General features: G+C 33.9%; 1 protein-coding gene across 4 annotated transcripts in view; it reads left to right on the top strand.

Annotated features, from left to right (window-relative positions):
- WWC1 (WW and C2 domain containing 1) overlaps nucleotides 1-17,624 on the top strand; it is a 108,406-nt gene that overhangs the window by 67,283 nt on the left and 23,499 nt on the right. For all 4 annotated transcript variants that reach the window (XM_026688646.2, XM_087955489.1, XM_087955488.1 and 1 more), the window contains exons 2-9: nucleotides 1,471-1,580; nucleotides 8,095-8,298; nucleotides 9,192-9,268; nucleotides 10,651-10,730; nucleotides 11,490-11,619; nucleotides 12,007-12,147; nucleotides 12,372-12,445; nucleotides 15,694-15,936. In XM_026688646.2, coding sequence (XP_026544431.1) covers nucleotides 1,471-1,580; nucleotides 8,095-8,298; nucleotides 9,192-9,268; nucleotides 10,651-10,730; nucleotides 11,490-11,619; nucleotides 12,007-12,147; nucleotides 12,372-12,445; nucleotides 15,694-15,936 — 1,059 coding nt within the window. The remainder of the gene's footprint in view (nucleotides 1-1,470; nucleotides 1,581-8,094; nucleotides 8,299-9,191; nucleotides 9,269-10,650; nucleotides 10,731-11,489; nucleotides 11,620-12,006; nucleotides 12,148-12,371; nucleotides 12,446-15,693; nucleotides 15,937-17,624) is intronic.

Raw genomic sequence — 17,624 nt, 5'->3', positions numbered from 1 at the left:
GGTTCATATAGACACACATATACCATTCACTTTTGGAAGTGATTAATATTATATATATTACAAAGGGACGCTGTGGCCCAGTGGCTAAAATGCTGAGCTTGTCGATCAGAAAGATCAGTTTGGCAGTTCGAATCCCTAGCACCACATAACAGAGTGAGCTCCCGTTACTTGTCCCAGCTTCTGCCAACCTAGCAGTTTGAAAGAATGTAAAAATGCAAGTAGAAAATAGGGACCATTTGATGAGAAGGTAATAGCGTTCCATGCGCCTTCGGCATTTAGTCATGCCAGCCACATGACCACGGAGACATCTTCAGACAACGCTGGCTCTTCAGCTTTGTAACAGAGATAAGCATCACCCCTAAAACTGGAAACGACTAGCACATATGTGTGAATGGAACCTTTACCTTTAATATTATATAAAGCACAGATATGCATTCTGATATATCTATATATTGCTTATACATTATAGTTAGAGAGATGGGAATGATAGTATGTTGGCTTGAAAGGTACACAATAGATTGGGGTAAAACTGGGCTGTAGTTATACTTTTACTTGCAATGGTCAAAATATTCATACAGGGATATCTGCTAGAGTGGTGAAAAAGTCAGTATGATGGCTATAGGCATGAAGCTAAAAGAGTACCACTTTTTAAAATGTGCATCACATGTGGAATTTCAGTTATAACTGACATTTGACATTTGACATATGACATTTTTTTAAAGCTCACTCCCTCCCATGGCCACCCCAGATTACTACAGCCAGTTAGTCTTGCTAAACTTGAGTCAAAACCTTTTATTCTCCATCCAGCCCTCCACAGTTTTCAGGTATTCAGGCACTGTGATGGCATCACATAGACAAAGGGCAAAGTTATACACCTGAATATCATTACCATATTGGTTATTCCTAATTTAGTACAAATAATTGAACTCACCTAGTGGCTACAGATAGCTAGTAGGGAGAGTGTTGAGCCCTGAAGTCTAGCATTGGATCTTTGCTTCCTAACAATATTGTCTGGAACTTGCTATACAGGAAAGAGAAGAATTACTGTAAAATCATGTTCAGCACTCCCAAATCCATGAGCCTATTGAAAAGGCTACAATGGTTGATAATGAAGATTGCTAAAGATCCAAGAGAACAATAATAAATACAATGCTCCCATTCTATTCCTACCATTGACAAGAGTGATTGATACCATCTCAATGCTATAGTCCAGTTTATATTTATCTGTAATCTATCCACTCCAGGGCAGCAAGCCTACTGTCATTTCTACAGCCTTCCCTAAAAACAGGTTTAGTGGAAACCAAAGACAAGTTACCATCTAGAAATAATTAAGATTCCATCTTCGGCAAAAGGAGCAAATTCATAGTTTTTTAAAAAAAAGAAAGATAAGGCATTGATGTGTACAGACTCACTACGCATATTTCTTGTAACCTAGGTTGCATGTGAAGCATAATACATTTTCTATTTCAGGTATACTAAACCACTTACCTTTGCTGATTGCATAAGTGACGAATTGCCATTAGGATGGGAAGAGGCCTATGATCCCCAGGTTGGAATTTATTACATTGACCATAACACCAGTAAGTGTAACATGATTTTATATTTAATGCATAAGTGGCTTTGATATATAGCACTCATTAGTGCTCAGCATACATTGAAAATTATAAAGAATAGATGATTCAGAATATGAAGGGGAACAAACATTTTAAAGCAGATAAGTATTTTTTCAAAGTTCTGCACAAACTTTAAAGTAATGTAATCTGATGGATATGAGTTGTTGTTTTTTTGTTATTTATGTTATGAAAGGTGGTTTTTCTGTAAAATAATCTTTACTGCTGTTTTAAAAAGTCTGATAAAATGTATCTTCTTTATTGGATCATTTTGCACATTTTAAAATAATTATGGAATTATATTAAAGATTTACTTAAGTGAGATATTTTATTTATTTAAATGTTAATTGGTTTAATTTTAAAATACTTTATGACATGAGTGTGATCTGCCTTACAGTAGCTTTGGTTTTTAAATGCTGATTTCTTTTCCAGTAGGGAAAAATATGCAGAGTACAGAAAAAGAAAAAGAAGGAATAAGGCAAAGAAATTAAATTCAAGGAATAAGAAAAAAAGAAAAAAGAAAATTTAACTCAATTTAGGTTAACACCAGTCACTCATTTCCTTCTGTCCTTGTAAACCAAAGGTCTTCAAACTTGGCAATTTTAAGACTTGTGGACTTCAACTTCCAGTTTTCCCGAGCTAACATGACTGGAAAAGGAATCTGGGAGTTGAAGTCCACAAGTCTTAAAGCTGTCAAGTTTGAAGACCCCTGTTGTAAACCATCCTAGCTTCCAATATATCTACATATACCACATCATGCATTGTTTCTGGTTCTTTAAACTTCTCGCCTCTTAAGGGTTTTAGTAGCTGCATCCAGTCAAAACTTTTTCAGTCTTTTACTTCCTCTCAACCTATTTGTTCTTCCTTCATATATTCTTGGGGATTGGATCCTCATTCTTTCTGTCCATATGACCAAATCTCTTAAATGTACTTATTTTGTACACTTGCTGATTGTTTTAATTAAGTTCTCATTCATTCATTCATTCATTCATTCATTCATTCATTCATTCATTCATTCATTCATTCTCCATTCATTCTTATTTGTATCTCTTCAGATTTTATCATGCATAATTTGTAAATACCCATTTCCTGCCATTTCCTGTCTCTAACCCTCATACCCAAATAATGTGCTACTTTCAGGAAGTCTGGTTAATTCTAGGTGATTAAACAAAGGCACCTTATCATTTGAGTTATTTTTTTTATAACGTCTTTGATTCTGAAGGTAAAATGCAGCCTACGAATCTGAGGTACTAAGGATATCATTGAAAAATTATCAGAAGCTTCAAGGGCATTTAATTTACAGGATCACAGACTATAAAGGTAGATGATCTCTTGTGATAAAAAAAGACATGAACTAATTCAGGAACTCACTTCTACAACATCTTTGACAGGTGGTCATTCAGACTTCAACAAGGACTACAGGGAATTATGTTTCTTTTTGCACTGAAGAGTGATTTTTATCAGAAGAAACACTTGCCAGGAATTGTAGAGTTTTCCTTCCAGAAAGAGTAACACAGAATTGAGCACAATAGTCCACGCAAATATTGATTAACTTATCCAAGAATACAATGCAGCTTTGTTATAGGCTTAGTATTAGTTGCTGAGTATATTTTTCTGAGTATAGCTTGGTATAGCTCAAAGGTATTAGTTTTGAATTCAATACCTTGCAGTGGCCTGTTCAGTATCTTCATCCCGAGATAAAATCTTGTATTTTGTCAAACTGGGGAAGCTGAAGCCAGGATATGCTGTTAATTAGTTATAGCCTCAGCCTCACTGAATAATATGTCCTTAGAAATGAGGTTTACATCACCATTACAGTCTTCTGGAAGCTGATTAACATGAGTTCTTCCTGACAGCATTTAGCTGCGATATTTTTGCTTAATGTTTGCTCTGTCATTATTTGATTGTGTAATATCAAATTTTACTTTTTTGCTTCTGGTTGTCAGCAGCTGGTGGTTTTTGATGGATTCATTTTATGCAAATGAAATTAATAAATTCTTAGGCCCCAAATCTGTAACCTGAATTATAATTCAAATTCATTATATTTTAGAAAGGATTCCAGCATTTATGTAGATACAATATCAAAGAAAAATTATTACTATTGTGTAAGTTTTTGCTACTTGCATTGTGTATATGTTTGTTAAAGGTGAGACAGGTTGTTTAAGATACTTATTTTTATTTATTTATATCACACTGTAATTATTTTTCCCAATAACTCAAGACAGCAAACACATATTAGGAAGCCACTAATAGTTTTCAGTGAAAATAAAAATTAATTCTGTCATTTTTTCCTAATGCAGGCTACTGTTAAAATCTACTGTTTTACCTATGATATATAAATGTTCCATAAAAATATCACAAGGGAAGTTTTAACATTAGCAACTATACTGAAATGGATATAACCTATTACAAATGGGACATGTAATTCCCAGAATGCTTTGTGGTTGTAAATCTCATTACTTCTAATAGAACCTCCATAGGCATTGTGTTTTAATTCCTATTTTTAAAATAAAGCTAAGAATCTAGAATTATTGTATTCTGACTAAACTATTAATGAATATTCTTATTAAGTACTTTTTTTAAAGTTTAAAGGATATGGGAAGAAGCAAAAATTATTATCTATTGGCTTATATATATTCTTATGTGTATATTATATACATATTCTCCTTAATATGTGAAATTAGATTTGCTAGTAAGAATCAAAATAGTCTCAGCACTCTTTTAAATATTTGTAAATTTAATGAAAACGTTTTTAACATCTTGTTCTGTTTCAGCTAAGTATGGGTTGTCTTTTTGGGTTTTTTTGTAGAATCTAGTGGATCAAAACTAGTGTGCAGTACAGATAGTCCTCACTTACTGATGATAATTAGCACTGGGAACTTGGTCGCTACACAATGGGGTCATGAGGCATAGAACCATGAGACTGCACTGATTATTGAAGGCTATTCTATTATTCCCAATTGCTGTCATTAGATGGAATTTTGTGCAGTTGCAGTGCCCTGCAGTAACATGATCAGCATTTGAGACTTCCTACTAGCATCCCCATTGACTTTGCTTGTCATAAGCATGCAAGGAAAGTCGCAAATGGCAGTCTCATGCGAATGGAAAACTATGACATTGTCATTGCAAGCCTTTTGCCAAGCACTCATTTTATGATTATGTAACACTAGAAAAACTTCAACAGCCACAACTATGAGGACCTATTGCAAGTACTTTTTGTTCAACACTGTCATTAAGTGTGAGGATTACCTGTACTTAAGAAGATGGTTTGTTGTTCATATAAGCTAAACAAATACTGTAATTGATATCGTAGATTTAATGATAATTTAGTAATATCACAGGATCCTTCACTAACTACCATAACACTAACACTAGTTATGTATAAAAATTCAACCAATTTCAGTGTGGTAGAATATGTATTCTTTGAAAACAGTCTTACTTGGAAAAGCCATAATACTGTCTTATTAATCTGTCACTGCATAACATTTCAAAGTTATGCAAAACTAGCACTATGAAAATATTCCTCATTTAATTCCATTTTAACTCCTTCCCCACCCACCCGCCAAAAATACTGATGTCCAGAATAATTTTGTTTGATTTTGTCAGATTAAGAAGAGAACTACCACAACTGATTGAGAACCTTGAATTACCACTGGATGGAAGATAAGAGTTTTTTGAATCTCTTTATGATTTATAGCTTTTCAGTTTGCTAATCCCAGTTCTGGAAGGCTAAAACATGAAAAGAAAAGAGCTAATTCAGCTTTTAGCAAACTGGCACCATCTAGAGATGTTGGTGCTATATTTCCAGAATTCACAGACAAGCTATCAACAATTTTTCAGCAATAATTGAGCATAGATTATTTTAATAAATGCAGAGAATTAGAATTAACCATAAGTAAAAGCTCAAGCTTCATGAAGAAACAATGGAAAAGGCAGCACATTATAGAATGCTGAATCTTCACATAATTTATAGAGCCTGACATACACTCTTCTTTCTTAAAGTCACCATACCAGCAACCTCCAAGCATGTGAAAAAGTAAATGCTTTAGCCTGGGTCTATGGTAGATGTCTTTCTTCATAACAGACCATTTAGTCTGAAAGAAGATCTCTTGTTTGCTTGAGTCCTTTAATTGTTTCTTTGTGCAAGAGTTTTCTGTTAAATATTAAGGAGCTACTAAATTATGTAGATTAGATTTCTTTGTTATTCTAGAGCCCAATCATATTAATGATTTATTCTGTGGTAGCTAGGCAACTCATGTATAATTAGCCTAGAGCATTTAAAGCTGACAAAAGAGCAGAAATGTATGTTTCTAACTTTTCAAACAAATTTTATCCCGTGGACTTTTCAGAAGTACACAATTTAATTGCTCACTAAACAGAACGGAATATCATTTCAATTATTTCTTATATGCATCACAGACATATTTTTCCTAATAAAACTACTGGAATTTCTGTCTATCTCAAATGAGAAGTTTATGATAGAGATTCAGGAGATAATCCAACTTCTTTTTGTAGTCATCACAACTTCATTTTCACTTATTCTTAACTATTCATACTAAATAAAAGATTCAATAAATTAATACCATGTATACTCCCAGATAAACATATTAGTGTATAAACTAGACAAAGTGAACCCAATTTGGGGTAATGCATTTTGGTATATCACACTCTCAGTTTATCCACAGTACACGAACACATACATATCTAAATCTTAAAAGTGTTATGTCTGAGGAATAATAACATGTGTGTATGTATGTATGTATTATATATTAAGTTATATATAGTCCTGAAATATATAACATTGCATTGAGTAGGTTGGAATCATAAAGTAAATTTCTAGAATGCAAAATATCATACTTGTGGAATGCAACATATCTTCCGGTGAATGCCTAGGCATCTCAAATCTCTCTGCATAAAAGTTCTCTTAAGTGTCTACTCAATTCCTATTTTGGATGTTCCCATTTTTCTTCTATGGCAGCAGTCCCCAAACATTTTGGCACCAGGGACTGATTTCATGAAAGACAAATTTTTCCACAGACTGGGGACAGATGGTTGCTCACTCACTGCTCACCTCCAGCCATGTGGCCTATTTCCTAACAAGCCACAGACTGGTACTGGTCCATGGTCCAGACATTGGGGACTCCTGTTCTATGGAATGCCTCATCTGGCAATTTCTTCAATTCTGATATATTAAGAGATTGGGCTTTCACAACCTGTGCTGCCTTTTTGGCATTTAAAAGATGATGAGCATGATCATGATCATCATCCCAGGCCATGTAGCCTCAAGGCCTGTGACTAATGTTTCAGCTTCTTCCATTTCTTGGAAGATAGACCAATATCATCAGAGGTACGCAAACGAGCCCCCGCTTTTTTTAAGAAAAAAGGAAACATAGATATAAGCACTCTTTTTAACTTTCAATATTAGAAAAATAAGCTAAGATTGTTATAAGAATAAAATATGTAAGCAAAATAGTTTATAAGGAAAATGTGATTACTGATATTTTGACAAAGAAAGTATGTTAATTATAATTGTCAGCACAAGATATATATACCCAGTCAACATTGACACTGTTTAAATGAAAGATGCACTTGTTGTAAATATAAAATAAAAAACTTTAACAAATATTAAGCTGTTATATTTCACCATTTTAAGGAAATAAGTACAGCGTAAACTTGATCAGAAATACAATGTGTTTTGTTTGGTTTCAATTAGCATATTACATTAATACCCTTATTTGGGATTTTTAAACTGAGTTATGGCATAGTTGCTATATAAGAATCCATATATATAGCTTATCCCACAAATTTTGCTATAATAGGTAAACCAGGTGTCTGACCATAATCACACACACAAAATATTTTTTTAAAAAAAACCTTACTATAGTGTTGTATACATGTCATCCAGATCAGTGGTCATATAATGCTTTAACTTTTGAAGGTCTGAAAATTTTATGTGTCATTGGCTTACAGCCATGGCTTTCCTTGTCACCTGAATCCTGATTAATGACTGATTTATGGGTCTTGATTCATCAGCCTGACTGTCAGTTAAGAGATGCTGCTTCTTCAGGAGCATTTCTGCTCTTTTGCTATTGTTGTTCACTCCCACAGGGATGTGAAGGAACTGGATTAGCCTTGTCTTGTCTTGTCTGATATGCCGTTCATGTATAACTTAATTATTCATAGTTAACATAAAATACAGATCACCTTGTAATAAGAAGCTGGTTCATTTGTCCAAAATTATTATCATTTTCTGCATAGATACTTGCATTAAGCAATATAAATATATAATGAAGGGTGTCATTTTAGCTACTAGATTGGACTGTCTTGATCTGGAATAAAGTGGTTTGTCCTTTCAACATATGGCAAAACTTCATCTTCATCTTCAGCAGATGCCATGTGTATCAAATAAAAATCATAAAATTCTATTATAGGAGAAATAGTTTGTGTTAGATTTATCTCTAGTATGTTGTATTCTTGTTTAAAGAAACTACCCAAATAGAGGATCCTCGGGTGCAATGGCGGCAGGAACAGGAACACATGCTGAAGGACTATCTTATAATGGCCCAAGAAGCCTTAACTGCACAGAAGGAGGTTTACCAGGTCAAGCAACAGAGACTTGAATTGGCCCAGCAGGAATACAAGCAACTTCATGATGTCTGGGAACACAAACTGGGGTCTCAGACCAGCTGTACGTATCTTAAATTATAATTTATTTTTCCTCTGAGAGCCAAGTTTTGGCTTTAATGACTAGATTGTATGTTTTCAGAAATGGGGGAATAACATTTTTTCTTTCTTTCTCCCTTCTAACACATCTCGGAAAAATCTTTCATGTAACCTGAGAGCATTTCTTCCCCAATAGTTAATTTATATCTTTGCAGACTACATTCCATACGCAGGTTTCATTCTACAAATCTTTGCACTTCCACTTTTCATGTACAGGTAGTCCTCACTTAGCAACTGCCTCATACAGTGACTGTTCACAATTATAATGGATGAAAAAGTAACTTTGCAATGCACATTTATGATCTTTGTAGATCTGAAAAGCAAAGGAAATCTGAAGTGAGATCATAAGGACGGTTGGCATTTTATTTAGTGACCACTTAAGTAACAACCATGTTTCCATTCCCAATTGTGCTCACTATACAAGGACTAACTGTAACACATTATTTTGTAGAGTCACACCATCCACTGTATTTTTTCCCTGTATTATGCAGATGTTTTTCTTTTTAATATTAAATTCTACTGTTCTAATGAAAATAGCTTGGAAGGTGGAAGGTACTCCAGATTTTATTTGAATTACCTGGTCTAATAAATGAAATACCTCTGTATGTTTTTTAAAAAAAACATAGCTCTGAAACTTCAGAATTTGTTTAAAAGGAGAAAATAAATGAAACAGCTTAATTTTGATAAAGCTCCTTCCCATCTCTTCTATTTTGAAATGCTTAAGATGTCCAACTAAATATGTGGTTTCTGGCCGTTTAATTGCTTTTACATTTAAAAAAAAAAAAGTTTTGTTTTACATTTGTTCCCATTTCCTTAACTTTTTGCTGTTTTTTTTTTCATTTTCCTCTCTTACTGTAGTAGCCTCCAGTTCATCCTCTAGCTCAAAATATGATCCAGAAATTCTTAAAGCTGAAATTGCTACCACAAAATCTAGGGTAAGATAAAATGATTTGTAAAATATTTAATCAACCTATTGTTGGCTGTTTCCTTCTAAGTGAAGTGCCATAAGGATTCACTTTATTTTGAATCTATTTATGTAGCATTCACATGTTGTTATTAAGTGCTGTAGTCATTGAAGCTGTTGGATTCATACATTTAAAAACATAGAAACCTCAACTTCCTCTTTACATTCCATAGTGATATATTGTATATGGAAACTTGGATTGAATTAAAACAAGTCCCTTTTTTATATCTGTCTGGAATTCTGACTTTGGATCGGTCAGCAGCTGGTACAACTAATCAGGATCAAAGATCAATGATAAGGAACTTGACTAAATACAAAGTTTCATACAGGCCTGTGCAAAGCTTCCAAGGAGTGCTTCGCTATAATTGCTTTGACAAAGCAGATATTTGATGCAGTTGTCGTCTGTTGAATTTTGAATGTCAGCAGTGTTTGTGAATATATTTATTAAAGTGAAATGCGTAGATACTGCCATCTACCACAACATATCTCAACTGGAGATGTCAAGATAGGGCACCTTGTTTTTCTGCATAAGCAATACTTCGAAGTGGATCTGACCAACAGGTAGAATGAAGGCAGTGCCAAAAAGTGTATGGTGTCACTTTGAACTTCTTTAGCCTTTGTATTATTACAAATATAACAAACTAATTATATTTCAATATGATTTGTTTGAAAATAATCCATAGAAATGTTTTACTTTATTTAAATCCCCTGAAATCTATTTTATCTGCATAGGCAAACAATTAATCATTAGAGGTAGTCCTTGATTAATGACTGCCTTGTTTAGTGATCATTCAAATTATTACCACAGTGAAAAAGTAACTTTATGACTGGTCCTTGTACTTAGGACTGTTGCAGCATCCCTGTAATGACATGATAAACATTTGAATGGTTTGCACAAGAGGCCTCTGTTATATAATCACTATCTGCTACACTCACAATCCACTTCCAAAAGTAGAGTTGAGGGAGAAATCAGTAAAATTGCAGTTATATGATATCTCTCTTAATAACTGTGTTGTTTGGCAGTGGAGATGCCAGCCCTAATTATGTCATCAAATGAAATTATTAGAGAATGATACAAACAGCTAGGGGGGGAAAGGAAATATACTAGTAGCTAAAATTGCAGGGGAGAATCCTGGTGCTCTGTATGGGAACATCTGGTATACTAATTATGACTTCAAATTGAAAGCCCCAATACATGTTTTATCAATGAATTGAAAGAAGTTAATCTCTAATACTAAGTAGATAGAAGAACACTATATGGGCACACTATTTTCTTTAAATCTTGATGGATTTTAAAAAAGAAACATAGTACATGCTGGCTAAAATAAAACATTTTGTTTCACTTATCTATAGGTTAATAAACTCAAAAGAGAAGTTGCTCACATGAGACAGGAACTCCAGTATAAGGAACATGGTTTTCAAACACTGAAGAAGTAAGTGAATAGCAGTGCCTCCTCATCTATCTATCTATCTATCTATCTATCTATCTATCTATCTATCTATCTATCTATCTATCTATCTAATAAATAATTCATATATATATATATATTGGGCTAGTTGAAAAATGTAGATTCTTGTCATTATTGACTGGAGAATTGAAATTAAAGAAATTGTGAGTATGATGCAAAAAGATCAGCCTCTGAACACAAAAAATGGTGAAAAGTTTGAAGAAAAGTTTGAGGAACAGGACTTAAAGAAGTATGCAGGTTTTGCATATTATATGATGGGTTGCACTACAAAACAAGAGTAGAGATAATACAAATAAGGTAGAATAAAGGTGTCAGGTTCTGTCGCAACCCCGAAAGAAACCACAACAGCCTTGAAGTAAGTCGTTCTTCCAGATAGTGCCGGCACTTTACTGACCAGCAAGCAAGTGATACAAGCTAGCCCCAATTAAAGTCAGTGCTAACTCCAAATCAATCACATCACCTTTATTTACCTGATGTGCCCTGCTCCAACCATCCCGGCACCCATGCACATGCCCAATCACCCTTACCAGTGGTCCACCCCTCCTGTGCCCATCAGCTGCTTGCCATGTCACTGCAAAGTTCTGGGGCTTCGTAGCTGTTGAGACGCTGTAGATGGAAAATCGACGGCTCAAAAATCCCAATTTCAACCCCACTTTAATAGATGTATTCCTTTCCTTAACTCTCTTACAGTGAGTAATGGTTTTTCTTTCCTTTTATCTAAAGAATTGATATGAAAATGTCTGATACCCAAGGTGGATATAAACTTGATGAAGCACAAGCCATTTTAAATGAAATGAAAGCTATCAAGAAAGCTATCACTTCAGGAGAGCAAGAAAAGCAAGATCTTATTGAGGTATGTAATCAGTTTAATGAAATAATTAAACATACATTAAAAACTATCATAATAATTCTGAGTTTCTTCAAGTAGATAAATGTTTATTTCTAACCTATACATAAAATTAACTTTATATAGAAATGCTGGTTAAAAATCAACCATTCTCATTGTTGATAATTTTCTATAAAGGTGAAATAATTGCCCATCTGTAGCCTAACTTCTGCTTTGATAAAATAATAAATAAATAACTAAATTTAATTTTAAATGTCCTTTCAGATTTATACAATTCACTAATTTTTAAGTGTTTATTCCTTCATTACATTCTTTACTTTTAGGTGTCTCCTTCAAAACAACAATGCAATTAGAAGGTAATAAGATGATAGGTGTTCTTTTTTCTCATTTCAGAGTCTTGCCAGACTAAAAGCTAATTTTGTGGCAAATAAAAGATCACATTCAGACTTGTGGACCAATAGCACTTCCTTGGGAAGTTGCCATTGCCCTAGGACGTACTTGGATGCTGGCTCCCAAACAGATGTTTCTGGAAATGTATGTATCTCATCTTTAAGCATGTTCTTTAATAGCCTGATGACTTTTCATAGATCCAATGTACAGATGTTTGGAATATAATTTTTGTAGCATTTATCTATATAACTTTGTTTTATATAATACTTCTATGTTTCTTGAAAACAAAGTTAATGAATGAAATGTGTCTTTGAATTCTTGTGAATTTTGGCTCTGACCTTCTAATGATTAACATTTTCTCTTGTCAGTTTTTTGTGAACTGCAATAATCACTTGGCTGAGAAAGTAAGAGTGCGTCTTCAATATGAAGATGCTAAGCGAAGGTAATTAGTTTTTTTTTTTATTACTCTTGGCAATTCAGAAAGCAGCTGATATCTACCATAAAAGAATATATTTCTGGCAACATTTCTTCAGCAAAGTGGTCATTTTCTAAAAACAGATCACTTGTTTATTTACCTCCATCTATGCTTTAAATGCTGTTATGCAATTATATGCTTTTCATACTTATATTTTCATACTTATATTTCATAATTATATGCTTTTTTGTCAGTTGCAATTAATTAATTGTAAACAAAGTGCTTTTATATTGTAAGAATTGTGAAATAATAGTGACCTGGTAGCCTTTTCTTTAACGCTGAGGTATAGTTCCACTCTGATTTTAACAACAAGAAAATATTGCCACTCTCTTAATTTAAAAATAAATAAATACATGAAGCAGCCTAAATTGACATGGTATGTTTAGAATAGCAGATCTGTCTTATAAGGATTAAAGGGCGTGGTAAGCAATTCTTGTACATTTGTCTTTTTTCTCTCTCTCTCTCTCTCTCTCTCTCTCTCTCTCTCTCTCTCTCTGATTGAGATAGAAATAATTTCTATTTTTGCAGTAGCCAACTCACTTTGTGCTTCCTCCAACTGACGTTTATTAATTTATTAATTTTATTTAGAAAAAATTATTGGCCACCCATCTTATCTCAGGGCAATTCTGGGCATCTATTCTAATATTCTAACGTAAAGCATATCATTTAGAAAAAAATATATTTATTGGAAAAAAATATTTGAAATGTTTCAAATATTTTTTTTCTAATAAATTTTTTTTTTATCTGATGATAGATGATAGATAGATAGATAATCCAAGAACACTTGTTTCAATCTTATACAAAAATAAATTGCACCTTTATAGTTTTGTTTCTATGAAAACATCCTTCTGCAGGACGTATAGCATAACTCTTTAATTATAAGCAGGGGTGGGATTCAGCAGGTTTGGGCTGGTTCGGGCGAAACGGAGGTTAAATTTATATCTGGTTCACTGAACCGGTAGTTGAATTGGTCGGCTGGCCCCGCCCACCCCTCCCCTCCCAGGAGTCTCCACGTGGCCCGTTTTGGATGCAGGTAAGTACAGGGTTTGTGCAGAGACTCTGGGAGGGTGAAAAACGGCCCTCCCAGAAGTTCTAGAAGTCCGGAAACGGTCCTGTTCTGGCTTCCAGAGGCCCTCCAGGGCCTAGAGGAGGCTGTTTTCACCCTCCCAGAGGCCCAAGGGAAGCCTCCGGATTCTGGGGAAGGTAAAAAATGGCCCTCCCGGAAGTTTCGGTGGGCCATGGCCACCATGGCCATGCCCACCAAGCAACTGGGAAGAGAACCGGTTGTTGGGATTTTTGAACCCCACCCCTGGTTATAAGGTTGTGTAAGGCATCAGAAATAATATAAAACCATGTGTTTCAGATATTTACATTAAGGAAAGTAAATTAAGCATCTGTCTGCAAGTCTTTAAAGGAATTTTGTCTCTTCCTGGGATCCTGCATATGTCCTCCCCAATTTCTACAGGGAGAATACCATGTATAGCAGGAAGGAAGGAGGGAGGGAGGGTGAAGGAAGGAAGGAAGGAAGGCAGGCAGGCAGGCTACTTGATCCTTGTGTCCTTGATACAAATATCAATTCACATTTCTTGGCGAATTTTTCACTGATTATCATATTAATCAGTGTTGCATTATCATAGATTTAGGACATTATCCGAAAACCCATCTCTCTTGAGTTATTGCTGGAAAATCTAGTTCTTCCTAATTTTCCCAGTTCTTTGTGGCAAAACTAAAAAGAAACTGAAAAAGGCAACAAACACTAATGAGTTGAATGAGTGCATTCCATCTGAGCACCATTGGAAGACCTGAAGGGTCAGGTGGGGAAAAATCCTCTTGGAGAAAATCTGTGGTCAGCAGTTCCAAATAGGAACAAGATGATATCATGCTTTCAAATATCAAAAATACAAACTCTGAAAATGTGTGTGTGTGTGTATGTGTGTGTATACACTTCAACAAGGTGTTTCGGTACACCTGGAGTACAGTTTAATACCTATCTGCAACTCCTTTAAAGCAACTGTTTTTTTCCTAGGATTGCATGGCTCCCTTTCTCAGGTGCCATGCACTCCTGGGAAGAGATGCACTTGATTAAATAAATCGCAGTCAGGTTCTCCAGAAGACATTTCCTGACAGAACAATTAACCAGTGGAGCAACCTGCTTCCAGAAGTTGTAAATGCTCCAACACTGGGAGTTTTTAAGAAGAGATTGGATAACCATTTGTCTGAAATGCTATAGGGTTTCCTGCCTAAGCAGGGGGTTGGACTAGAAGACCTCCAAGGTCCCTTCCAAATCTACTATTATTCTATTCTATTCTATTCTATTCTATTCTATTCTATTCTATTCTATTCTATTCTATTCTACTCTACTCTACTCTACTCTAGTCCATTTCCACTCCTGCTCATGCAAAAGCATAACTTTGTAACAGAACTATATGCTGTGTGCTCTTTTCACAAGTCAGAGGCAATGAATGAAATAGGTATAATGGAGAAAAGGACAGTTGCAAAGATAAAAAGGTCTGAAGGGTAAAGTGAATAATGTTAGTATAAAAAGGTTTAGCTGTATTTTTCTTTTTCCCCTTTTATACTTGGATTTATTTATAAAATAATTTTATACTCCTGTTCTGTTCTTTTCATAATAATACTCCTTACCCTAAAAGAATACTAAGCTGATACATTATTGCATACAGGCTGTAAATGACAGAAGTTATCAAATTGCAGCTGAGAAATCCTCTTAGAACATACTTTTTACAAATGCACTGAGGAATTCGCAGATTATATATTAATGCCTTTAATATTTATTCACTAGAGCCCAGTGTTGAACTTAGCGAGACAGTTAACTGTTAAAATGGCTTCAAAGAAGATTTCAGTGGATGGATTTCTATTAATTACAAAATTTAAATTAATGAAATGTATCATATAGGAACAAGGTCGCTTGTTTAGAGACACATTTTTAAAATACAGATTTTTCTGCAAAGCACCGGCCAAAACTTTGATATGCTGCTGTAAAAAGAAAAAGATCCAATCTGTAGTTCTAGTAAGAATAATAAATTGCAGTCTGCAGAACAAATTGTAGAGGCTTAAAGTAGTAAGTGATTTTTATCTCTTAAGTTTTACTTTGTATTATTGTCCAAAAAATGGAGTTTATACTAAAGAGTATTCTTTACTCTTCAATATGTTTTAATGATAAAAAATGATATAATAATATTTTTTCCCTTTCACAGAATAGCAAACTTAAAAATACAGCTGGCTAAATTGGATAGTGAGGCCTGGCCTGGTGTGCTTGATTCTGAACAAGACAGATTAATGTTAATAAATGAAAAGGAAGAACTTCTCAAAGAAATGCGGTTTATTAGCCCAAGAAAATGGACTCAGACTGATATAGAAAAACTGGAGATGAAGAGAAAACGTCTAGAAGAAGACCTTCAGACTGCAAGAAATACACAGAGCAAAGCTTTAACAGAAAGGTATGGGAATCATTTGATATTGGAATACCTTGTTTACTGTTAGCATAAGTTGCTTTATGAAATGAGTCTCATAAATTAGGGCTTTTAATCTGTGGATTTCAGTGATGGCAGTGAAACATTACCTTGGTCTGTGAAAGAAAAGAAAGAGAAAAAGAGTTGAAAACTGAAAGAAAGTAAAATCTAGACACAGAAGGCATTGTAGACCACGGGTATGTGAGATAATATAATTCTTTAAAAGATGAGAGTTACATTTTGGATGGCCAAGAATCAAGGAAAATTTATGTAAATGAGAATATAAATTTTAAAATTAAGAAACAGTTGTAAAATTCTTATAATAAGATATAAAAAATATGAAATATGTGAAAACATATAAAAAAATCAATATGTTGAACCTGTGCATTGAATGCCTGACTTTGTAAACTAATATTATTTTAAGAAATCTAATTAGACTAAAAAAAAGAATCATATATAACTGAGAAATGAGAAAAGTATTAAACCTGAAAAACGAGTTAATCTGTATCACAGAATTATCTGTACTAGAGTTGTACTAGAGTTGAATTCATGATATTCTTCTTTTCATTACTTATGAGTTGGAAAACACTAACTCAAACGTTTTTCTTACTAAACAATTCAGTAAATTTGTTGTGTGGATGTATGTAAATCCAGGCAGATACAGTGCTTCAGAACTGCAGAGATACTAAAAAGGTAACTGTATTTCAATTTATATTACTCTTTAAATGTTATCCCCATAGAAATTGAAGTTCTGGATTAATGCAATTTGACAGCTGGGTCATCAAGAGCATAAAAATGCTATTTATCCTCTGTTCAATAATTCTGTTGGCTACTAAATTGAATTGTCATGATTGCCTGGATGTAGTAGTAACACCTTATTGTTACAGTTCTAATGACAGTCCCATGGCAAAATGCAATAGTAATAAGTTGGACATTCTCAGTGTAATTGCTGTTTTTAGACTTTATATGTAGGTGGATATTGCTAGAGTCGGTAGTGATAATTTTGACAGATTATACTCACTAAAAAGACTTTTGCACACGTCCTTTTTATTCAATTGTTATGCATGTTTTATAGGCCATGCATTTTCTTGTGAAGGATCATCAGCCATCTCATACAAATAATCTAAAAACTTTTCTCTGTAGAAATTGAAGTGTTCAGACATCTGAAAATATTTAGAATCTAAATCTCAGGTCATTTGATATTCATTCTTTTTGCTACATTCTTGTGCTGGAATGCCTTACCTAGACTAGAAAGAAATTTAAATAAATTTAAAACTTTCTAAAATTACTGTATGTTTTTCTATTTATCAAGGTGACAGTGAGTGGTTGAAGAAAACTATTTTCTCCCCCATTTTACTTTATGTCTTTGTTATAATAAAATAAAGCAATTTAAACAATCAGCTACCTTATTGTGGAAGAGATTGTCTCATGGTATCTTGGCTATTTATGAGGCTCACTGACATGAACGCTTAAAAGCAAAGAATAAAAAATCATTCTCTGGTGCCAATATTCTGCAATATTTAACAGAGTCCTGAAGATTTCTCAGGTCTAAATATTTATTTGGAATTTTTAGAATTTGGAATATTCTGAGCAATTATTTTTCAAATTAGCTCAAGTGGATTCACTCAGTACATTTTTATTGAAAGGTTTCCATTTAAATAACAAAGATTCATGAT

This window comes from Notechis scutatus, chromosome 2 (assembly GCF_049901735.1).
Source record: "Notechis scutatus isolate UNSWTSFEM ecotype Mainland chromosome 2, rNotScu1.2, whole genome shotgun sequence".
Classification (NCBI taxonomy): Eukaryota; Metazoa; Chordata; class Lepidosauria; order Squamata; family Elapidae; genus Notechis; species Notechis scutatus.
Note: the sequence above shows the minus strand (reverse complement) of the source record. Positions and strands in the feature narration are given on the sequence as shown.